Genomic DNA, 24,566 nt, shown 5'->3' with positions numbered 1-24,566 from the left:
TCTGTATTATGTGCAAGCCGGGTTACTGAATGTGGGGTTACATAACTTCCCTCATAACATCTCTTCTCGTATGTATACGAGGGATTTTGAGCCTGTTTCCAGGTGCAGATCGCCTTTCATTGGGCTGAACCCATATATTTTAAAAATGGATTTGGTTTTTTAAAAAGCTGCATTTTGTGCTACCCATTGTGGCCCCGTTCTTCCCAAACCCTCTCGGAGTATATTGGCATGACGTATTTATCTTTGCATCAGTATGTAAGGTCATTTTCAAATAAAAGGATTAATTCCAAATCCTACTTTTTTTTTTATCTGTCAAATTACATAAATATTGAATTCTGGTTTTACTAATTTGTGAGACGGACAGAGTCCTTGAGAAGGACTCTTCCTACACAGTGTTTTAAAGGTGACTCTTTAAACTGCAGCTTGGCCTGATGTTCTCTTTCAGGGAAAGAGATCAATTTGAAAATCACTTGCTTTTACATAATTTCATGATCTGAGGTATATCGCTAAAATCTCCACAGTGCTTTTTTTTGGGGGGGGGGAGAACAGCAATGAAAGCTTCCTTTGAAAATCTCTGCTCTTTGACAGTTATGACCCAGCAGTAATTTAATGATCAAAAATATAACCATCTTCTCAGCTTTTAGTAAGCATTTGCCTTTAAATAAGGAGTATGATCCATGAGGATGTGTGTGGAGATCTGCTTTGAAGGATTCCCAGTGATTCAATTAGGACCCTTGTTTCCAATTACACCATACATATTGCATGGTCATGTTCGCAGGCAGCGTGGAGGGCTGGTGCAGGAGGGAGGAGAAATGGGAAGTCTGGGTATTCCTCTCATGTCCCCATTAAATCCTTACCCCTCACTTGTTGCAAGTTATCCATAATCCTAAATTTGTGCCCATTGCATTTGGTGATGTCATATTGGAAGTCCTTAAGAGTTCGGTTGTGGTGTACATTTTGAATTCAAAAAGAAAGCCCTACCAGCTAAATTATAGTCAGTGGCAAATACTTTTTTTTCTTTCTTAAAAAGTGAAAAAGAAAAATGCTGGAAAAACAAAGCACACATCAATAAAGTGAATATTGACATGGCCTTCATCTTTCACAAAAGGGAGGGGAATGCTGAAGTTAGAAAAGAAAAGACGGTCCTTCAGCATTTGGGTGCCAATTAAAAGAATTTCAGAAAATAAACTTTTTTAAAAAAGTAGTTTTCAATTTCACTGCAGAATTTCCGACCAACAGATTTTACAGCTTTATCTTTAAAGTTTACTGTATATCTGATGATCGGCCATTACGCGAGGGGGCAGGGGGGCAGAAAAGCTAAAGCAGTTGTAACTCAGTGCATAACTACATGGAAAGATTAACAAAAATGCTTTGCTGCAACGCTCTAGCATTGTTTTTGCATTTGCCTGCTGAAGCCATGAAGTTGCAAATTGTCTCTTAAGCGTGCCACTCTGCAAATCGCTTAATAAATAAATAAATAAAAACCCCACGACAATGGAGTGCTTGGATAATGTATTTGTAAGTAAAGGTTAGGTTACAATTAGTAATTAAAAGTATATAGGCATACACATATAGCTAATCTAAGATGGGTTCAATCTATTATGCATTGCCAGACGCCCTTACACAGTGTTTACAGACAGTCACTGAATTTATTCACATAAAGATCATGGCGGTGGCAAAGAGGGAGAAACCTACGCCATGCCAAGTGAGCACTTGAACTAGAGCTTTCTAGGCTGAAATCGTAACTCCACTTACCTGAGAGAAATCCCGATTGAATTTGGCAGGGCTTAGGGTTATGGCTCAGTCAGTTTCCTGCTCGCAGCAGAAGCAGGTAGCGCCCAAACCACTTTTTAAAACATTCTTGGTGTTTAAACATGGGGAGTCCAGGAGGAGCAGGTCTGGCCCTATCATTAGGCAAAGTGAGAGCATCACCTCAGACAGCAGATGCTGGGACCTTGGAACAGAGTTGTGTGTGTCACCCAGCCTGCCTCGACCCTCGCAAGCTAGGCAGTTGTACCCGGATATGGTAGAGGATGCTCTCTGTCATCTGTGCTTTCAACCCCCAGTTGCGTTAGTGCGCATGGATCGCCCTGTCACTGGGCCACAACTACCGGCTGCATTCCAGTACACGGTTACATGCAATGATGTCTCAGGACTCTGCTATTACAGCTGCAAATAAAATGTTTTAAGTGTGCTTTAAGTGCAATATACAATGTGACACTAGATGACGATGGTGAGCCTTATGGAGAATTCAATGTATTTTTAAAAACACTTTTTTTTTTACAAAAAAAAAGGATTTTAGGAACGTTTTTTATATGTGTGCAGATTCCACCTCAATGATTCTAAATAAACTTAGATGTGTATAACTGGCTGCTGGATTGCACTGATGGTTTTTTCATACCAGTTCCTTCATATTTGTGTTTGACAGCATTTTGGGAAAAAGAAAGAAAGAAAGAAAGAAAGAAAGAAAGAAAGAAAGAAAGAAAGAGAGAGAGAGAAAGAAGGAGTATTGTGGGTCCCCCACGTCCCCCCAGTCACAGTCTGCTGATTATGAAACGTGTTGAGCAGTATCTTTTTTTTTTTAAAGGAGAGCTGCGTTTTGATTTATTCAGTGAACAAAACATATGCTTGCTGTTCTGTTCTATGTAATTCATGTGATCAATAAAATTATCTGTTAAAAAGAGCAACTTTGGCATTTAGGGAGATTACACTGATGTACAGGGAATACGATTGTTGCAGCCAACTTCTGTGCTGTTGGCCCAAAATACGCTTTGGAGCTCAATAATGTAATAATGGTACATAATCTGCATTACCCTTTCTTTTTTTTTCTTCTTCCCCAGGATAGAAGCTGTGCACTGTGGCTGCTATCCGCTCTGTCCCAAAGCTTTGGTCTATCCAGAAATATTTCCAGGTAGTTTCCTACTTCTGCATTTTTTCTGCTGTGGTTTTAATTTATAATTAGTTCTAAAACGCAAAGTTTGAGAATAAACTTAAGCAAGAGCAATTGTTTATTTGGCAAGCTACCATGTTAGCGCTGAGGAATTTTTTTAATGTGTTTTAATACATTAGACGAAGTTTATATTTACCATCTGTTCTTTCAAGATAACACAAAAGCAAGTTTTGAAATAGCATTCTTCATTGTTAGCATACACAGTCTATAGTGATAGATTTTATTAAAAAGGTCGCTTCGGAAGCGATAGCTTGCAGATTTTTATTTTTTTAAAAAGATGACATACAGAGAGAAAAATTTAGGCCTGAAAAATCACACCAAATTATTTAAACAATTTAATACTTAATAATATGCAACCCTGCTACAGGATACACACTAATGTAGTACCAGTCCTTTGAAAAATCTCATCACTAAATGTCTCACATATGCATTGTGTTACATTAGAATAATGTATTTTAATCACCCAAAGGAGATGTCTAAACAGCACAACTACACAGTCTTATTTAGCATTAAACATCCTTGTGAGCTGAGGTAACCTTATAAAATCATGCTTAAATAATGTAAAACACGAGGCGGCACAGAGCAATATGCATTTTTAATTAGTAAAGTGACTAATATCGAGTGTGTGCTTTGAGGTTTTTGTTTCATTAAAAATGTATCTGTTTTTCCTGCAGCTGAATATCTGTATTCTACACCTGAACAGCTTTTTAAAAGGCTTCAGAATTTATGCAAGAGACCAGACATTGTAAGGAAACATCTCTATAAGGTATTTATTCTGAATAGGTATTCCAAGGTATTGTTGTGTATTGAAGAGTACAGACCAAAAAGGAAAAAAAGGAAAAAAGGCCCCCTCCCCTTCCTTCTAAAAAGGAGAGAAAACCAGAAAACATTTAATTAACATCCTAATGTTTAAAGGAAACATGCTAGGGAGGGATATTAGTTGTTACACTAACAAGGATTAATTACACTAGATGCCAGTTGTATTAACCTAGGGTCTTATGAAATACGTGCGCTTAATGCATGCTACATGCTTTTTTAATTTATTGTTTTCTAAAATGACTGTCCTCCATGTTTGAACCCAAGAGGCTTATAAAAATGAACCTGGATTAATTTAATTCATTAGTATAAAAGGAAAGTGGAAGAGGGATCCTACAATTATACTAATGAGGATAAGCTTACCTCCCTATCTTAATTTAATCTCCACTGGTGTGTTCAGGTGACTGACCAGGTGAGTACCACATCTCTTCTCCCTCCGTTTTAAGGCTGTTTTGTTACATTTCAAAGAAAACCCTCTACAACACCAGTATGCAAAGAAGAGAATCACATGGCACGGTTCCTGCTCCAAAGAACAGCTACCCGAATCCCCACTTTCTCTCTCTCCTGGAAACATCTAGCAAGGCCGAATGCGTTGCACAAGATGTCATAGCATTCTGAGTTTTCCCGCACTCAGAAATGATAGCCAGTGAAGGGTAACAAGAGCAGGAATGCTCATCATGCAGTTGTGACAGGCGTGAAGGTGTGAGGAGAGAATCAGAAGAAGTGTGGATTGTGCAGAAAGGTGTAGGCTTAGGGAAAAGCCCAGGCTCAGTGGCGGAGTCCTGGTCCATGCCCTGGTATCTCCAGGTAGGGCTCTGTCTGATGCCATGAACAGGTGCTGCCAGTCAATGTAAGCCACACTGAACTAGATGACCATTTGGTGTGGTCAGTATAGGGCAGCTTCCTATGTTCCTCCAAAGTGAAGAGATGTGCTGGAATTCAGTGTCGTGCTAAGTTTGGTGTGTTTGCGGAGAACGAGGCTCACTTATGCCATGGGACTTTCCCCCCTCTTCCTCCCAACCTCCCAAAGAAGATTTAGGGTAGTCAAGGAGGATAAAGGGGGGGGAGTCCTTTCATGTAAGTGGTCCTCGTTCCATTCACAACAGCTTAGTTGAATCCTGCCTTGTGGGCATCAGTTATTATCTGTTATTATTGGGGCTCCAAATCCTGAAATATCCTTATGGACTCTTACTTTTGTGGACCTTATGAACCTTACAAACTTTGCTTTGCGTTGACCCATTTCAATTTTCGACCTCAGCTGCTTCGATCTGTGATTTTGCTACTTTAATGTTTTTTGTTTTCAGTTGCCTTTGAAAACTGGGCAGAGGTGGCTGGAATTCCACAATTGTCATTGCTATTGGGGGGAAAGGAGTCATTGCATTGACCCCTTGTGTCTGGATTATGTTTCAGAAGTGTTTGAGTGTAATTTGGGGTGCCAGTCTTAATGTCTAAATTTCAGAACGGCCCGAGTCCTGTAGAGGCTGCTTCCTTCCCCACGTCCCATCACAATTCTTAATATAGCCCTTTCTTAATAGTGGTGGCCAACTTTGAATGACAAGGCCATGTAAAACAGCATTCTTGGCAGCTTCACCGCAGATGAGAAATCTCATTCTCCAAAGTCTGCTGAAACCTGAGCATCTGCTGAGTGCAATATATAAGGGCTTTTTAGTGTTGCTGTTTGGTAGGTTGATGTTAACCAACTGGAGAGAGCATCTGAATTTTCATGAGCCTCCACGTCAATATTTTCTACTAATTCCATGTTTTCAAATGGAAGTTGTTGCCTGCCTTCAGCCTTTGAAAGGGGTGGAAATAAATTTCGGCAAATTTAGATGCAGTTCACAGTGAGGTTCTCTTCCACATGCTTCATTATTCTAAGTGGATACTGTGCATGGTATTGGTCTAATGAGGCTGTCATTCATTTGGAAGGTGCCTGCACTGGAAAACCTCCCTATGGCTCACGCCTTCCTATGTGCTTGCAAAGGTCCCATTCATTTCTATGGGGTATGGGCAGGAGAACTTCCCAGTGGCTTTCACAGCTTCCACTCGTGCAGGAGAATGTCATGGCACACTATACCCTGAAAAAGCAGGTGGTATCCTCATTCCAGGATGCCAATATCAAGTAACTGATATTTGTAACAATGCTAATAAATGCATTCCTGACAATACAACTGGAGGTGCATTCCCAAATTATCCTGTGATATAATGCCTGGTCCCTACCCCAGAAGTATCCCTGCCTACGTTTTCTGTACTTCCTTTCCCAATGCAGCAAATCTGTGCAAGAGAATTAAATGACTCCACTCTCTCCATGTTCAGTTTTCTCTTGTGACCTAAAAGTGGACATTTACATAAGGACAGACCGAAAGAAAATGTTGTTTCTGCAGGAAATGGTTAAACTTCAAGAAAAAAAAAGAGGAGAGAACCAAAAATGCAATTTAACACCCAATTTCAAGCTCATTATCTTTCATTGTCTATTAACTTGGCAATGGTTCAGAAGGTAGCTCATAATAGTTTAAAATGCTGACTGAACACTTCCACTGCTCAGCATTACTTCTTGAGTCAATACTATTGCATAGCTACACACGGAGGCTTCAAAGAGAGAAAAACAATCCTTAAATTTTTACCTTGACATTCGCTCTTTCTTCGAGTTCAGCTAAATAGTTTTTGCTGCCATGCAAGGGCTTGCCCTTTTGTTGTGGCTGGGGTTCTGTGGCTTCGGTGTGCAAGAGAGACTGGGTGGGGGTGTGTGTGTTAAAATGCAACATGGGCAGGACCAATGTAGATGCTTGAAAGGGGGTAGGATTTCCAAATTGCAGCTCAGGAGTAAGAGATGTGTGTTATACAAGCCCTGCTCAGTAAAATGCTTCGTTTGCTTCAAGTGTCTCCTTCGGAGAACGTACTCCTTGCTGAATTATTTATAAGTAGAGTTACCGCCACAGACATGGAGTAGTTTATCACATCACTTTGGGCAGCATGTTAATAACTCCAGCTGAATGCAAGTTTTAATTGCTCGTTGTGCAGTGGCAGCGGTGAATGGTGCTGGATGGGGCAAGGAGAATACTGTCAGAAGAGTCAACTTTAACCCCTGACTAAGAGCTTAGCTATGGGAAAGAAATGTACTCATTTCTTGAACTCTGTTAACGCGGGATCATACTGTAGAAGGTGTATAGATTTGTTCCTTGTGTTCTTTGCCATTCCAGTGTCTTTTATCATACCTAAGGCTACCAATTGTTTGTCTCATTCTTGGTCATTTTGAACAAGAACACAAGAGCCCTCTTCAGGCGTTACAATTAAAAGTGTGCCCCACTGCTGTTCTTACCAACCACTTCAAGTTGGAAGGCAACCTTCTGGAGTGTAGAATCTCCTATACAATTGTACCTTGGTTCTCAAACGGAATCCGTTCCGGAAGTCCATTTGACTTCCAAAACGATCAGAAACCAAGGCACGGCTTCCGATTGGAAGCTCCTGCAGCCAATCGGAAGCCGTGGAAGCTGTGTCAGATATTTGGCTTCCAAAAATAGTTTGCAAACTGGAACACTCACTTGCAGGTTTGCGGCGTTGGGGAGCCAAAACGTTCGAGAACTAAACTGTTCAAAAACCAAGGTACAACTGTATTTGCTGAGGCTTCCTGTGCATTTTAGCATCTTAATATTTCAAGATTCTAAAATATGCAGGAAGCCTCCAGAATATGGAATAACCCCCCCCCCACTGCAGAGGATGGCTGGAAATGGCAATAGGAGAGCATCTCATGTGGTTGTTCAATTTCCGACTGCAACCTCTGAAGCAGGCTAAGGTGCCTTTGCATTCTGTAAACACCAACAATCCCAAATGGTTGGATTTAAAGAAGTCTGACTGGAACCCTGCTTGATCAGTGTGGGTCTTTCTGTCTCTTCCTCCACTGCACGCCCCCTCCTGAGATTGGGGAGATACTCAGAGATAGCATAGGATAGGGAAACTGGCAGAATTGCAAGGGAGGGCCGCCTTGCATAAGCAGAAGTAATCTCCTTCTTGTGCAAAACAAGCCATATATCATAATAATGTTATGAGTTTTGGAGGGATTGGGATGAATGCCTAAGCCCCCTTATAATTCTTGGAATAGCCAGGCTAACTTTGTGGTGAGGCGATAGCAGAGGTGGTGGACCATTAAGGTGAACAAAGGAGGGCGCTCTGTGTGAGATGGCCAATGGGTGAGCCCTCTCCCTCAACTCACGGGTAGTTAGAAGGACAAAGGCAGAATTGAGAACAAAGATGTCAGCAAGAAGCTAGAAGTATAAAAGCGACAGGCTGGGAAGCCAGAGAGCCAGAGTGATGTTTGATGTCTATTTGAATCCAAGGCTGCAGCTACAGCTCCCATCATCCCTGACAATTGGCCATGCTGGCTGAGGCTGCTGGGAGATGGAGTCCCCCAACATCTGGAGGGCCACAGGTTCCCATTCCCTGCCCTCTGCCCAAGGCTTTATAGCCGTATCCTGTTATCTCACCCACCCATCCAAATTCCATTGTTCTATGCCCAGGGATGTAACTTTCCTCCTGGACAGCTGTCCCAGAGGTATCGTATATATCCTGTTTTTCTTTTTGCTTCTGTTTTTAGACAGCAGGAAGAAAGAACGCCTATTTTTAGTGTTGACTAAGGTGAACAAAGTATGAAATACTCTTGTTTGCTCTTCAAGTACTGTAGTTATATTTTATCCTGCCGATATAAAGTGGGCAGAATCATTCCAAATCTGTCTCCACTCGCCTGCTTTGACCCACTTTTACACACCCATTTCTTTACCAATTCTTTCTCATACCCATGTAATATACCCACATATTCCCCCTGCAGTCTAACATCCTTGCCCCTGCACTAATCATCTTCAAATGGCCAGATCTCTCAGGTGCTGCTCTTTGCCTTGTGTCCAGGGTCATAGTTCAGTCTTCAGGGGTTGCATCTGATGAAGTCATACTTAAAGTAGACCCATTTAAATCAATAGACTCAGCTTAGCCGTGAGTAACAAAGTCCCTTGATTTCTGTGGGTCTGCTCAGCATGACTTAGCAGAATACCTGGGGTTGTATTCAACTAATTTGCTTGCCGTAATTTGAATTATAAGTAAAAACTGGGGGGGGGGTATTTGAATCACAGTACAAAGTGCCCCTCACTTGGCCAGGTCCCAAAACATTGCCCTGCAGTTGGATGATACCTTGTTTCTTCTTATTCTTAAAACACACACACACACAAAACACTTTTACAGTAATTAGTCATTTAGAGATCAAAATGGAGCAACATTCTGGTAAACAAAACCTGAATATCAAATAAGAGTGTTTCAATCTTTTATACTCCTTGGTCATCGGGGGGAGGGGGGGACTGGTGTTCTTTCTTGCTGCTGTTTTAAAACGAAACAACAGCAGCAACAGGACATATAAAATATGATTTTTTTGTTGCCTTCTCTCTGTGTGCGCGCTTTTGCTGCAAGCTTATTAATAATATAATCTAAAACAGTCAAATGCATTACTGCATTAGTTTGTCAATTATATGCAGTGCCTGTGCCAACTTATAAAGTTAGAGGCGAAAAGGGAGGCAGAATTATGCTTGCTACAAAAAGGCAATCAACTTAAGCAATAAGGCACAAAAGCGTGTAGGGTGGGTAAGCCTTAGGTGCATTGTTCGCTACAAAGTGAAGCCAAGTATTACTGGATGTTGATGTCTATCAGAACACGGAGCTCCGAGCATGTTGTGCATGATTTAGTGGCAGTAAAATCCAAAAGCAACACCCTTTCCCCTAAAAAGCACACATGTTCATAACCTCTGCTCTCTAAATCCAACAAAATAGGTAAAATGATACCTTTTATTGGATTCACTTCTGTTGGCAAAAGGCTATGCAAACTTTCTCTTGTGAACATTTCAGTGTATGACTCAAAATGAGCACAATAAAAGTTAACACTTTTTACTTCATTGAGTCAGTTGCATTTTCCGTGGCAGAGTTTTGTTGTTGTTGTTGTGTTTTTAAAAGAGCATTGAATATAATTTGGGATATAGTTTCCCTAGGATACCACAAAGGCAGAGAAACAAAATGGTAATTGTAAAAGCTAAATTCACTACTGTAAGACTAAATCCTTAAGCTCCTATCTCCATGATAAGTAGCCAAAGTGTGTGTGTGTGTGTGTGTGTGTATACACGTAAATATCTACACAAGTAAATAAATAGGTACCGCTCCGGCGGGAAGGTAAACGGCGTTTCCGTGTGCTGCTCTGGTTCGCCAGAAGTGGCTTAGTCATGCTGGGAACATGACCCGGAAGCTGTCTGCGGACAAAAGCCGGCTCCCTCGGTCTATAGAGCGAGATGAGCGTGCAACCCCAGAGTCGGTCACGACTGGACCTAATAGTCATGGGTCCAAAGTTTTCAAGTTCACTTCAAGTGGATTAAATAAATTCAATTATTTGATCTAACACATCCGTCTTCGTTAGTCTTTCTTAACCATGGCTTTGGGTTAATCATAGCATCCTTCTTAATGTTTGCATTTCATTGCCTGCTTTTGCTGAAGGTTTCTTGGAGTTCATTACTGCATTTGCATGGACAGGTTTTCTGGGCTTGGATGAACTCATCCAAAACATCTGAAGTTCCCTAAGTATGACTTTGAGATGAATGCACCACTGACTGGGTGATATTATGTACACCACCTCTGTGCGCCACCTGTGTGCTGTTGTTTCCCAACCTCACAACATACCTTATTTCCTAGAGCCCATGCTTTATATTCTGTGCTTCAGTATGAAATGGTAGAGAAGCAAAGGATAAATACCTGGAAATCAGACACACATTCAAATGATTTTTTCCTCCCTGCATCTAAGTTTTGGCATGCCCTGATACATATCTTGTACCCCTTCTTCATACATTTCTTAATGATCTTCTACCAGACGAGGCTATTAAGTAATTGAAGTAGCAGGTTGAAGACTTTATCATTTCCCCACTTCCCATACATTTATTGATAGAAAGACTACATAATCCTTATGTGGGCCTACAGAGGTGAGGGGATGAGAAAAGGACACATCATGCTTCCTTGAGAGCATAACAGGACAGATATCCTCTTTCTCACAGTTCTGTTGGACCAGATAGTATGTTGAGGGTGGTGCTGAAGTGGGAAATGGTAATGCCTTCAAGCTGCTTTAACCCCTAGAGAAAGAAGGTTGAAGGCCCCATCCTCAATGTGGGTTCATCTGAAATTCTTCAGAAGAAAACTTCATTCTGCAGTCAGCAGATCTGGAATATCAGACAAACATCCTTGAGAGACAGCTTGTCAATCCCTCTTGGCAGTATGCTGCTGTGGGGGAGACCTTTGGAGGCAATCTGGAACACATGCTCAGCTTATGTAGAGCAAGTGGGAGACCCACCTGGCTTCACATCTCCAATGTCTAGACAGATTGTGCATCCTGGAACTTGTCCAGGAAACCACAACGCCAGTGCACATAAGATCGTGATAGCCGTGAAGATTCTTTGGCAGATAAACTGGTATGGCAAGCTTTACCTGGGGGATATAATGTCTGTTGCTGGTGGAATGTACTCATTAAGTTCATGGTGTAATAGGTGAACAATAGGTGATGGTTTCTGCTTATAATAATTAGTAGCTGCCCTGTGCATAGCATTGCTTGGGAATTCTCTAAGAAACCCCCAAATCAGTGCAGTTTTGAAAGGTTCTGTCTGCCATCTTGATTCAAAATGACATCCAGTTGTATTCAAACATAGACAGAAACCTCCAGAATAATCATGCAAAATTTGGTTTAAATCAGTGCATTAAAAACAACAACTGCAGTCCACCATCTTGTTTCAAAATAACAACCAATATTATCCAGACTTAGGCAAAAAAAAGTACTCCTTTATCTCAGGAACCATCATGCAAAATTCGGTTACAATACCTTAAGAGAGGTCAGAGTTTATAGAGAACAGATGAGCCACTTTCTAAAACATAAAGTAGATTTATTTATTAATACCCCACCTTTTTTCCATCATGACAATGTCCTTAGGGTTCCCAAGCAGTCTCCCATTCAGGCCCTCACCAGGCCCAGACCTGTGTCACACCCTTCTGGCCTTGGAAAAATGTGAGTCTGAAAGAGATAACAACAAAAGTGTAGCCCAGTATAGTGGCACCTGCACTTATTAAGGCACATTGCAAATAATCATAGTAAGCAGGTACTCCAGCTGTCAAAACACATGCACCCTTCACCCTTTGTGCCTTTGTTTTTCAGTTGTAGCTTCGATCTATCTATGGGGTGATTTGTTCTATAGAGGGACAACCACCACCATAGCTTGATCTCACTTGGTTGCCTCTTCTGTTCTCCCTCCTCCCCCCTTCCTCAAGAAGAAGAAGCAAATCATAGTCTAGGAAACCCCTAGCCTAGGTAAATATTTTGTGGAAGGAAACCAATGCAAGGAGGCAGAGCAGCCCAAACACATGCTTAGAGTAGGAAGTACGAGGCCAAAATCTAGAATGAGATGGATGAATCCTCAAGGGCTGGGAGCAGAGACTGAGTGTGGAAGGGGAGCAGGCTCCAAATGATGGTCTACAAAATTTTCTATGAGGATTCAGATTCTTTGGGTGTGCAATCTTGGGATTGCTTTTCATCAGGTTAGTTTTAATTCCCTTGTGTGCTGCTAATTCTTGTTTTCATCCGTAAGCCACCTTAACAACCGTCCGGGGGAAAGGCAGGGTATAAATAAAAATATAATGAATAATAATATTCCAGCTCACAGGGACCAATATGAAAAGGAAACTCTAAAGTTACGCGAAAGGTGCAGCCGGGAGCAGGGCCTCCTTACAGAGTGACAAAACCTTCAGTTATAAAAGCAAGGACATCTTACTTTCTATTACAAAACTATATTGGGAATACAAGCTTCCAGCATTCTTTAGGGAGGGAATTAAAACTGGCTGATGAGTTAGAAATGTTTGAGAAAGGGCATCTGAGCGCATAGGGAAATAGGCGAAGAGCCGAGTCTTTTGAGCCCATGGAACATGGCAGGATGGGGAGGAAGAAATAAAACAGTTTTTACAAGGGATGATCATTTAATTTTACAAAAGGGATGCTGACAGTAGATTGCAAAAGTCACTGGTGACCTCTTTCCTACTGTTTAATTCAGCCGATCTGTGGCAAGCATGCTCCCCACCCCCACCCCCACCCCAAAGAAGGATGGCTTTGTTGCCAGACTCTTCCTTCCAAATGGGAGTACTAAGTTGTGCAACGGAATAGGCAGAGGGTGAAAGTACGACCTCTTTGCATGCAATGAAAATTTCACCATGGGTCATATTTGTGCTGTAATATATCACAAAGAGCAGGTGATGATATTAAAGCAATCTCCCACTTCCCACCATTTCCCTTGCATCTTAGCACTTGAATTTTCACTGTCCTGTCGGTGAGTGGTTACTGCTTCCTAATGCTTATACAAACTGCCTGGCTTTGTTGCCCAGGTTAAATAGTCTTTCAGTAGCTTTCTCACTTGTCAGTCACAACCTGCCAGTGGGATGTGCATCAGTTTTAAAAATATAATAAAAACTGCATTTAAGTCGCCTTTCGGTTACAGTGGTACCTTGGGTTAAGTACTTAATTCGTTCCGGAGGTCCGTTCTAAACCTGAAACTGTTCTTAACTTGAAGCACCATTTTAGCTAATGGGGCCTCCTGCTGCTGCTGCTGGAGCCTGATTTCTGTTCCTATCTTGAAGCAAAGTTCTTAACCTGAAGCACTATTTCTGGGTTAGCGGAGTGTGTAACCTGAAGCGTATGTAACCTGAAGCGTATGTAACCCGAGGTACCACTGTATATTCCTAGAACCCCCATGGGGCAGTGGTTTTGCCCAGAAGCAAGGAGGTGTGGTAGTGTGTGAGAACACATGTGGGTATGATTTGGAGGAGCGTAAAGTAAATCCCTCCTGCATGTAAATATAGCAAAGGAAACAGGGGGATAAGCATGCATAAATCCATAGGATATACTGCAACTTATGGCAAGTATTCACGTCTGACCCAGGGCCAAACTGGTGGCATAGGGCGGGGGCAAACTGGCATCCCCAGGCCCCCTGTTTGCTTGCCTTGCTGCCAACCTGGGCCTGCAGAAGTCTTTCATGGAGAGCAGTGCTGCTACACATGAGGCAAAAAAATGAGGTCCTTTCTTAGAGTGAGGCCTTCTGGGCAGAGTGGTTACCTAAGTTTTAAGATGCCACAGCAAAGTGTCACAGGCATTCTCCTTCAACCAACTCACCAGAATGTTTTGCTCTAAGGAGTGGCCAACTCCACTCTGCAACTTCTTCAGAGCAAGGAGGAGAGATAGGCAGCACTGCTGACATAGCAGCAGAAAAAGTAAGCAGGGGAGAGGGAGGGAGGTGAGTGAAGTGAGGCCGTATGGCGGCAAAGAGGAGCAGCCAGCAGGAGGAGATGATGGGGTGATGACAACCTGGAGAGGAAAGACAAGTAGGGGGCACCAGTGCAGACTCTTGATCAAACCTTGGTTTAGCCCTACCTTAGTTACTTGGGTTTCAAGGATACATGGCAGGCAGCCTAAGGGTTCCTGCTAATAGATTGCAGGTGGAGCCAAGTGTGCAGTGCCCTGGGACCCCTACTCCCAACATCATAATCATTGCTTAATGCAGCTCTTTAGCCGTGGGACCAAGTGAGATTTGGTCCATGGCAAGAGCAAGGGAGGGTGGGGCTTAAACCTTCCTCCCTTGTGCCATTTCTCCTACTTAACAACTCCCTTTAAAAAAAAATGCTGCTATAAGCTGTGAAATGGAAAACCCAATGGGTACCCATTTATCTCCCATCTGCAGCTAATAACAGCTTAATAGGGGTTAATTTAAATTGTGGGAGCAGAAAGGGGTAAACCACACTGTGGGCCCCTAATCCATATCAATCTCCCCTGCCCACCTTCCCTGCAGCTGCTTTTAGGGGTGGGGGAGGGATGTCAGGAATTCTGATCACAGAACTCCCACATTGCATCCTGATTGGTCCTTGGCCTGCCTATCAGAATGGGTGCTTGCCTAGCAGTGGGTGAGCCACCAAATTGATTTATAGGAATCAGCAATTCCCAGATCAGCAGGCTCATGACACTGTAGCACAGTGGACCAAGATATGGTTGCTGCCAACTTTTTTTTTAAAAGGAAGATTTGGGAACTTATTTTGGCACAGTAGTAAGGTACTGTAATGACTGCTTTTTCCAATTGAGCTGTCCCATCCTATAATGGAATAAAACATCTGGCATTCCTAAGGTGAGGTTATTTCAGAACAGTGAATGAAACCGATAGGGTAGGCTGAGAACACAAACAAAATTCCTTTAAGAGTTTTGTTTTTAAATGGGAATGATCAATGCAGTTCACTGAACAAACATCAGTAACACATCACTTCTCCAACCCTGGAGTCAGATGCAAACCTTCACTTGTGGTGGTGGGGGGGGGGATGTGTCTTTCTGAGTATCTGGCCCCATTTTTAGCCTGCCCGTAATTATTTAATGGTGCACGTTTCAAGAAGGTCCAAATGAAGTTGTGCTAAAAAACCTCATGACAGTGTCATATTTTAGAGCAAAATGTTTGCATATGTCCTGCTGTTCAACTTGAGCAATGCTTTGCCTGTGGCTGCAAGCCTGGAGGACTGGGAATCTTTTGCAGAGAGAAGGGCTGGGAGGGGAGAGCGGGGGAAGACAAGGTAATGAAATAATCAGGCATGCTCTTAAAAGCTTTCGCTGTCTCAGGTGGAAGCCTCCTAAGTGTGGCGGCCCTCCCTGCCTGATGTCAGGTAAGCTGTTTGCAGCAGAAAGCTCCTGTTTACAAAAGTCATTCTAACCTGGGATTGAGTCTCTAATACCTTGATCCAATCAGAGGGCAGGATTTTCTGACCCTGGTTTTCCAGCAGTATTTATACTATCCATGCGATTTCAGGATAAACAAAAATCCCCAAAGTGAAGACAATTGTACATATTAATCAAGCATCTGACATAGGATTTCTTTTTGCTCCTACTTCGGCAGCAGGAGGAAAAAACCCTTTCCCCCTTGATTGTTGTGTTCACATAATTTCTCTCTCTCCCTCCCTCCCTCTTTCTCTCCCTCTCTCTCTCTCTTGTTCCCCCCCTTTCTTCCTTTTCTTCCTAGGGAAAGATGTCTCAGTTTTCTTGGGCAGCGCTCCGTGGTAAATTCAGGTCTCTGCTCGAAACAGAACCCCAGGAAGATTTGTGACAGATGGGGCTAAGTCACAAACTTGCAGCCTAAGGCAAAATCTGTAGAACTTTCCAGAGTGTGCCCATATTTACCTGATCAGAGAGAAAAGAAAATCTGCAGAGGAAGCTCAGCCTGGCTGCTTGTCATAGCTGACACAGAGCCATCTGCCACAAACCTGTGGCGGCTTCAGATCTCCAATCCCTGCCACCACCCCGACTCAAATTAAATACAGATTCCGAGAGACGTTACGATGGTTACACATGTCCTCGGCATCACATGCAGGAGACTGTTCAACAACAGAAAAAATAAAACGGGGGGAAAATGTGGCCTGTTGTATAACTGCACTCATGTATCCCATATGTGGTGCCACATTGAATTTCCGGTTGAATATGTTTTTATCCTTTGTACTGGATGACATGGTGCCTGAATTCTTTCTTTTTTGTCGACGTGATGGCAGCCAAGATCGCAGCTTCAAACGCTTGCTTCTTGGCTGGCTTTCTACCTAGGTTGCCAGGTTATCATTGGAGCCTCATTGTGTCCTCCGAGGGCCACAGGGTCTGAAAGGAGGACCAGGATTCTCCTAGACTAATTGGGAAGGCCTCTGTGAATTGTTCAGAGGTAAAGGGCTGCTTTTACACACACACACACACACACACACACACACACACACACACACACATCTCATCTCTCCCCACCCCCCATCCCCTTTTGCAAATTAATGACTCTGTGGCACAGGGGTTTTTAAGCGAAGGTATTAATAAGAGGTCTGGCAGGTATTCCCATGATTCACAGAGCTACATTTGCATTTAATTAATCTTAAAGAAAGCTGCAAGATAAACAGCTGTAATTCAAACTAGCATGGGAAATATGCTGCGTGGTACCATCTATCCGATAAAATGAAAGGTGAGACACTTGCTTTATTTCTCTCAAGGTTGAAGAACAAACAGATAGATGCCAAAACGGTTCCAACAAGAATAATAAAAACTACAGTTATTTTCAACATTGCTGCCTCATTCTTTTTAAGTGTTGGATGGGGGGGGAGGAGGGGAGAACTTTGCATCCAACTTACAAATAGAAGCTTTTCAAGATAAATCGATTACTATTCTAACAGTCAAGCGGCTGCATTTGTTGATGTTAAATGTTTTGAAGATTCAGATAGTACGGCGCATTTTTAATAAATTGGCCGCTGCATTTTTTAATTAGCACATCTCATTCATGTATAAGTGTGTACATCTATCTGTATGTTTATCGCCGCACACATTCTTGTATCGGAGTCAATGAATACAGTAGGGGATTTATCCGATGTGCCAGAATCTGTTTTGCAAATGATAATGAAATCTTAACTACAAGTCCCTCAACATTTCAGCTGTGTTCCTGGGCTGGAGGCACAGGTGAGGTACTGGAAATGCTAGAAGAAACTGCTGTGCCTTGGGGCAAATCCACAGCAAACCTCTGAAGCACACGCAGTGCACATTTAAAGCCCATGGCTCCCCCCACCCCCAAGAATCCTGAGATCTGTAGCTTGGTGAAGATGCTGGGGATTGTAGCTCTGTCATGGGTAAACTACAGTTCCCAGGATTCTTTGGGGGGAGCCATGTGCTTTAAATGCACAATGTAGGTCTGTCCACAGTTTTTTAAGTGGCAGGCTGTTTTTTAAGTTCCCTATCTGGTGATTGCTCAGTCCCATCTCCTGCCAACCTAGCAGTTCAAAAGCACATCAAAGTGCAAGTAGATAAATAGGTACTGCTCCAGCGGGAGGGTAAACGGCGTTTCCGTGCGCTGCTCTGGTTCGCCAGAAGCGGCTTAGTCATGATGGCCTCATGATCCGGAAGCTGTACGCCGGCTCCTTCGGCCAATAAAGCAAGATGAGCGCCGCAACCCCAGAGTCGGCCATGACTGGACCTAATGTCAGGGATCCCTTTACCTTTACCTGGTGGTTAGACAGTGCTCCCTATCCTGGGAAGCACCAGTCAGCAAACATTCTTCTTTACATTCCACTTTCCTTTGTGCCCTTTAATTCACAACAGAACGTGCTGGCAAATTTTGCCTCTACCCTAAAACTGCTGTGTGCTGTTCCCTTTTTTTTCTTTTGAACCCTGAGCCTTGCAACTTATAAAGCAGTGTTTAATCTGTTTATAAAAGTTAAGGGTGTCAGATATTACAGTAGTACCTCGGCTTAAGTACTTAATTCGTTCTGGAGGTCCGTTCTTAACCTGAAACTGTTCTTAACCTGAGGTACCACTTTAGCTAATGAGGCCTCCCGCTGCCAGCGCGCCACCGGAGCATGATTTCTGTTCTCATCCTGAAGCAAAGTTCTTAACCTGAGGTACTATTTCTGGGTTAGCAGAGTCTTTAACCTGAAGTGTATGTAACCTGAAGCGTATGTAACCCGAGGTACCACTGTACAGCAAAACGAGATAACTGCAAACCTTCCTGTGTTCCATATAGGCTTAGAGAGTCCAGCACAGTGCAAATGTAATTTCACGATGATACAAAGAACCACAACTGCCGTTTGCTTTCTTTAGTTGTGACTTACCTGGGGTTTGTAGGCTAAAATTGGTCTCTCCTTTATATCGTGGGGTGGAGCAAAGCAGCTGTGAGCTCCTCTCTGAAAACCCATACATTTGCACAGTTACTGTAAGCCATAGTTCTGATTCCTGCTGTGCCCTTTCCAGCTCACTGGGGGGGGGGGCACCTCAGTAAAGCATTGAAATGACAGTTTATAAATGGCCCAGGTCAAGGGGAAAGAGTAGCATCCACTGGACACCTTCCACTGATAATGACACTATCTAATAGGTAAGTGTGACAATTGCACAGCCATATTTAATTCAGCACTTGCAATTATGCTGCTGCTGCTGTATCAGTGCCAGCCTCAAAACTTCAGAGCTCATAGGCATCCTTGCACCTCTCCTTTCTAAGGCCAATGCTTGTTTTGCAGATTTTAAAAATAAAGCACATCAAAGTGCAAGTAGATAAATAGGTACTGCTCCAGCGGGAGGGTAAATGGCGTTTCTGTGCACTGCTCTGGTTCGCCAGAAGCGGCTTAGTCATGCTGGTCACATGACCCAGAAGCTGTTCACCGGCTCCCTCAGCCAGTAAAGCGAGATGAGCGGTGCAACCCTAGAGTCGTCCGTAACTCGACCTAATGGTCAGGGGTCCTTTTACCTACCGTATTTTCCGCTCTATAAGACACACTTTCCCCCTCCTAAAAAGGAAGGAGAAACGTGTGTGCATCTTATGGAGCGAATGCAGGCGGGAGGCTCTGCTCAGCGCTCCATTTAAAGAGCCACATGGAGCGTGTGTGCGACTCTTGTGGGCTTTTTCCCAAGGAGGGAGAAGGGCACACGCTTCGTGCACTCTTTAAACGGAACGTGGCTCTTGGGGGAGCCTTAGCCATGAGCAGCCTCTCCTGGGCAGCAGGATGAAGGCTCCCCTTGCCCAGGAGAGGCTGTGTGCGGCTAAGCCAGAAGCCATGACAGCCAGCGGGAATGCAGCGCTGTGAGGGGAGCTGCGCAGCGATCCCGCTAGCTGTCCTGGCTTCTGGGATTCAGAATATTTTTTTCCTTGTTTTCCTCTTTCAAAAACTAGGTGCGTTTTATGGTCAGATGTGTCTTATAGAGCAAAAAATACAGTAGTTTAGATGCTAGTTCCTGCTTCACATATCCTATCCTCTTGTCATGGTGCCATTTCCCCTGCTGCATGGGGGGACCAGCCCTAATTTGTAAGGAAAGCAAGGAGAGGTTCACTTTCCTGACAACCAAATGCTGAGCTCGGGTGGAGAGAGAGAAACACTGTATTTTCACAAGAACAGTGCAAAAAGAAAAAGGAAAAAAAGACACCTGGATCTTGCACGACGATGGAATAACCAACTGCAATCAGTGTACTGGACGAATTCCCTGAAAGGTCTTTGGGACACAATTTCTCCAGCCATGCTTTAGAACGTCACAAAGAAAATTAAGTTGAAAGAGCTCCAAAAAACAAGGATTTCCAAGCTGAACTATTTCCTACGTTGGTTTTCTTCCCCTTTCTCTCCTGCATTTTTAAAAAATGAAATAAACCTGCTTTTTTATATTGATTGTTTTATTATTGTGATTCATATTTGCATTTTATTGATTTTAATGTGTAAGCCGCCCACAGGACATAGTTAATTGGGCGATATATAAATGCCAAAATAAATAAATAAGCAAAGAGGCAACATTGTAGTTAGTTTCGCTTTTGCTCATTTTGTTTCTCATGTAGTAGATCAGTCAGTGCTGTAATAATGGGGATGCAAACTCCCCAGGAATATTGAAACCAAATGTTTCTCATTAACATCATTCCTTGGATATTTATTTCTATGGATTTCAACTCCCCCCACCCCACCCCCCGCACCAGAAAAAAAGTTTGTCCCATTGTGCAATCTTTCAGTTTTTAGACACTTAACATGTTTCTTTAAATGTTGCAGTTTTGAACCGCACCTTAATTTAAAACAGAATGAAACAGAAAGGGAATACATTATTGCAAAACAAGAGCTAGTAAACAGCAAGCCTGTGATAGATGGAATTCGTTTTACTAAAATATTTTAAATGCTTTAACATGGTAATCCGGACATTATCTTGAAATGAAATTTTTTGCCTCTTTGAGTTATGAACCTTTGCAAATAAGGTTTTATAATAGGAAAACTGTCAGCGCTTTAATTATAGGGTAATAAATAGCAATTCTGTATTAACTTCTGATATTTTCTTCCACTCTTTGAGCATGTGCCCAGCTATTGTTGGAAACTGATAATCACATACTGTACAACATCTTGCATTTCCAGCACACCCTTTATGGAAGCAGCTCGTTGCATCCTTCGTGGAAAGAAAATTGAGGGATCTTCTTCAGAAAAAGGCATGTCGGTAGCTGTACAAACCAGCTTTGCATTTTTAATGTCAAAATCATCGTCAGACCCCAAGTTCTGACTCTTGCCAGGGGAGACATTCCCTAGGCAAGGAGGATGCCAAGTCCAAAATCTTTGCTCCAGCTTAAAAAGCCAGCCTAACTTAACATTTGGTTAAGTTGGAAGAGATGGAGTCATAACATTGCAACTCAAGGAGGCATAAATGTTATCCAAAAGCATTTCTAATGAGGAGGAGGGAGTGGAATTTTAACAAGGAGCATTAAACCCTGGAAGAGCCCCTTTTATTGCTGAAGAGCTGCTTGGGCTGTGAGGAATGAGAGGCTGGGCCAGCCAAAAGGATGTGAGTGGGGGGCGGAGAAGGAAATCAAGGTTAAACGAGGCCAGGATGGTTTTACAGGGTTATAATGAAAGCGAGAACAATGAGGCAGAGGTTCAGAGAACCAGTTGTGGTGGCTAAGCATTACATCAGGGAGGGCAGACTCAGGCAGAAAGCCTAAAGAGTGTTTACTAGCAAGCAAGCCCCGTTGAACACAGCAGGGCTTCCACAGAAACATAACCAGACTGAAAGATCTTTGAATGTGACCAGGAAGAGCTGCAATGATTTTGAAGAAAGGAGGAGAAAGTCTACCAGAGGAACGAAAACCCTGACCTCTTATGGCATTCAAAATTAAAGCAGCCTTAAATAAAATAAATCTATTTGTAAGTGTAATACATTTTGATTCCGCTTTCCCTGCAAAGAACTCAGGACATCATACATCTTCTCTTCCATCATATCCTTAGAGCAGCAGCTTTCTGAAGTAGGTTTGGCTGAGAGATGGTGGCTGTGGATTTGAGGCCAAAATATCTGGAGACTACCAGTTTGGCAAAGGCTGTTCTACCCACTGCTGCATTTCTCCAAATATATTGACATGTGTTTGCTCTTTTGTTCATATGTTTGCTCTGTGCAATTGTCATTATCTGCTAGGTTCACAGTCTGGGTGGAAATGTATGAGGGGTTTCAGAAGAGAGTTCTTGCCCCATAGCACTGCCCTTGCTTTTTCTGCATTCTTCCCTCCTCTGATACACATTTTCGTTTCACACTTTACCAGGCTGATAAGTCAGGCACAAAGCAAACCACGTTGCAAGAGCTCAGCTTCTCATCCCACCAATTGAAATAAGCAAGAAAAGAGTTGCAGAGAAGCAGCAACCAAGGTCAGCTCAGAAGGCAGCGTTCAGAAGGGTGTGGGCAGAATAGTAGTCTGCTTAGCATGAAAATGTCATGATGAAACATCTTCCTGAGTTGTGCCGAGGCACTTGAAAGATGGAAGAGAAAACTCTTAAGTAAAGAACATGTTAAAAGTGGCTGCTCATAACACCTGGGTAGATATTTCCAAATGAAGGTACATTTTGACATTCCGGGCTTTCAGGATGGATTGGGCAGTGATAAATGAGGAATCTAGGTGGAACAACGACACACCCTTACCTTTCCGAAACAGCACATAAGAGTCCACCAATGCATCCTATTCTCAGTGAAGTTTGATCAGCGTTTTCTTCTTTAATGCAATTGGGTCTGTTGGTGAACGAAAGCCAGCAATTGGCTTCTCCATAGGAAGGAAATGGAAAGAGGCCTCTGTGCCTTCAATAGGAGTGGAGTATTTACCCCCTGCAAATATTACCAGGCAGCTCTACAGAGACATGGCTTCATTCAGTGGTGGCTACAAGCCCAATATCCCCGTGTGAGGGTTTTGTGGTGTGTTTCTCTTAACTTCGTGGGGTAGCTGGCACTGCACGATGGGAAAGAAGAACGAGTGTTGAAAACTGCGCAGGTTCCAACCTCTTTCGGTTCTTTCTCCATCATCCCTTTTGTGGGTTGTTACATTTTTATTTCATTCTTCCTCCAAGAAATCTGAGCAACGTAGATTGATTTGATTACTTACTTACATTTATGCCTCACCTTTCTTCTGCCCTGGGCCCAAAGACATTGCTCCCCCATTTAGCTTCAGCCAAGTGGTGCCCCCCATGCTGTCAGATGGGGCCAGGCCTACTGTGTTTCTCTGCTTGCACATGCACTAGTTTCAAAAATTGGCCTGGTCCAGCAAGGTAAGTGAAGTGGTTTTACAGGCTCTGCAATGGTTTCATTCTGGTTGCTTATGTATTTATTACATACGATTGTGTCTTTGCTTGTATTCATTTACACCCCACCTTTCAGCCCATGGTGGCTCACAAGCACCATAAAAAGCAATATGCAGTTGACAAAAACAATGACCAAAAACTGAATTAAAAGGATTTTAAAGGATTTTTTTTTTTTTGTAAGGTTGCAAAAGAAGATGAAATATGGAGTTGCTGCTCTGTTAAAACAGTCTGCAATCTTTGCTTAGGGTGGCCACTTGCACACACACACACACACACACAGAGAGAGAGAGAGAGAGAGAGAGAGAGAGAGAGAGAGAGAGAGATGACAAAAGAGGATCAGAATTGCATAAAAATGGACAGACACTGTTTCATATGTACAGTGTAGGCCAACATTTAGTACCTATGACCATCATTTGAAAAAGAAATTCAGTACTTCTTACCATAGCATGTATGTACCGCTCAGTCTGCCGTCCAGTCTTCAGTGCTCTCTCTCGCCCTATCTTGTTCTGGTCCTTTACCTTTAAGCCGGACTTGAACTGGACAACCTTTCAAATAGAGGACTGTTAAAGAGATGAGATATAACTACACCATTCTAGCTACAAGCAAAAGTGGCACTTGAAAGCAAAGCTTTCCAATCGAACAGAAAGAGCAAGGGGTGGTGGGGAAGGAAGAGAAAGGGAAGAGGATGCACCTATGAGCAGCCAGGATACTTACACCTTTGGGTTTCTGGCTCAAGCCAGTTTAGCCCTTGCCTGGCCCAGGAGAGAGGGGGCAGGTGAAGGTTGGGAAGGTGACGGGGGCAGCGTCCCTGCTTCGTGCAAGGCTGGTTGCTGCTAACAAAAGCCAGAGAGAGAGCAGCAGCAGCCTCTTCTTGTGTGTGTGTGTGTGTGTGTGTGTGTGTGTGTGTGTGTGTGTGTGTGCAGAGCAGAGCTCTTGGGGGAGGCTGGGCTAGCTAGCGTGTGCTCGTGTGTTGTTGCTCGCAGCTATGTTCTCTGGCTTTCACATCCACTTGGCTTTTTACACTGGAAGGATCCCCAGCACTCTGATATTAGGCCAGGAAAATAGAAGGAGCAATAAAAAAAAATAGAGGGTTTTCGGGGGTTTTTAAGAGAAGGGAAGGAAGGAGGGGGCTTTTAATGAATTGGCTTGAGTTAAAGCACTTAATTTTCAGCTTAAAATGCTTGAGGATGGGTAATGATTTGAGGGAGGGTGGGATGTTTGTTTAAGGTGGGCCTTTTTGCTAGTCTCCCTCCCCCGTCTCGTGAGCACATTGCAAATGGGCCTCCTACACACCAAAGTGTGCAGCTGTGCTTCAGTTTCCCCCAGTATCCAGCTACCCTCAAACGCTATCGTAATGCATATTGCATTTGCAGGATCCAAAGGAACATGGAAGGGATTTCTCTCTCTTTACTCTGCATTGTTTTCTCTCCTTTTGCATTGCTTATCATACGGCACATGGCACATATTCACCATTAGTCTCTGTAATGGACAAATACATCCTCCCCCCTCCCCCCCCAAAAAGGGTGGATAATTTTTTTCCCTTTCCCTTTGTAACAACTGGCAAGTTTATCTCTCTGCCCTTCTTTCACAAGGCCTAAACTTGCTTCCATAAGAAAGCTCAAGCCTAGGCTGCCTTCAAGACAAGCTGCCA

General features: G+C 43.1%; 1 protein-coding gene and 1 long non-coding RNA gene across 11 annotated transcripts in view; one reads left to right on the top strand and one right to left on the bottom strand.

The window, feature by feature from the left end:
* The window catches only part of GTDC1 (glycosyltransferase like domain containing 1), a 215,496-nt gene that overhangs the window by 176,923 nt on the left and 14,007 nt on the right, over nucleotides 1-24,566 (top strand). For 6 of the 8 annotated variants that reach the window (XM_081929616.1, XM_081929615.1, XM_081929610.1 and 3 more), the window contains 3 exons: nucleotides 2,841-2,911; nucleotides 3,625-3,716; nucleotides 15,859-16,924. In XM_081929616.1, coding sequence (XP_081785742.1) covers nucleotides 2,841-2,911; nucleotides 3,625-3,716; nucleotides 15,859-15,942 — 247 coding nt within the window. In that variant the 3' untranslated portion in view covers nucleotides 15,943-16,924. Of the gene's footprint in view, nucleotides 1-2,840; nucleotides 2,912-3,624; nucleotides 3,717-15,858; nucleotides 16,925-20,722; nucleotides 23,053-24,566 lie in introns of those variants that run through there. The other 2 variants (XR_014172699.1, XM_081929614.1) reach the window with 2 other exon arrangements.
* LOC309380322 lies at nucleotides 4,464-23,781 on the bottom strand. 3 transcript variants are annotated; one of them, XR_014172831.1, is made up of 4 exons: nucleotides 23,356-23,781; nucleotides 22,266-22,352; nucleotides 11,729-11,837; nucleotides 4,464-6,093 (listed from the first exon to the last, which is right to left on the bottom strand). It is a non-coding gene; the product is annotated as an uncharacterized lncRNA (long non-coding RNA). The 3 variants fall into 3 exon arrangements; XR_014172832.1 differs by lacking the exon at nucleotides 4,464-6,093 and having other exon boundaries at nucleotides 10,576-11,837; XR_014172833.1 differs by lacking the exons at nucleotides 4,464-6,093; nucleotides 22,266-22,352 and having other exon boundaries at nucleotides 10,576-11,837.

This window comes from Podarcis melisellensis (assembly GCF_964234715.1).
Source record: "Podarcis melisellensis genome assembly, chromosome: 1".
Taxonomy (NCBI): domain Eukaryota; kingdom Metazoa; phylum Chordata; class Lepidosauria; order Squamata; family Lacertidae; genus Podarcis; species Podarcis melisellensis.
Note: the sequence above shows the minus strand (reverse complement) of the source record. Positions and strands in the feature narration are given on the sequence as shown.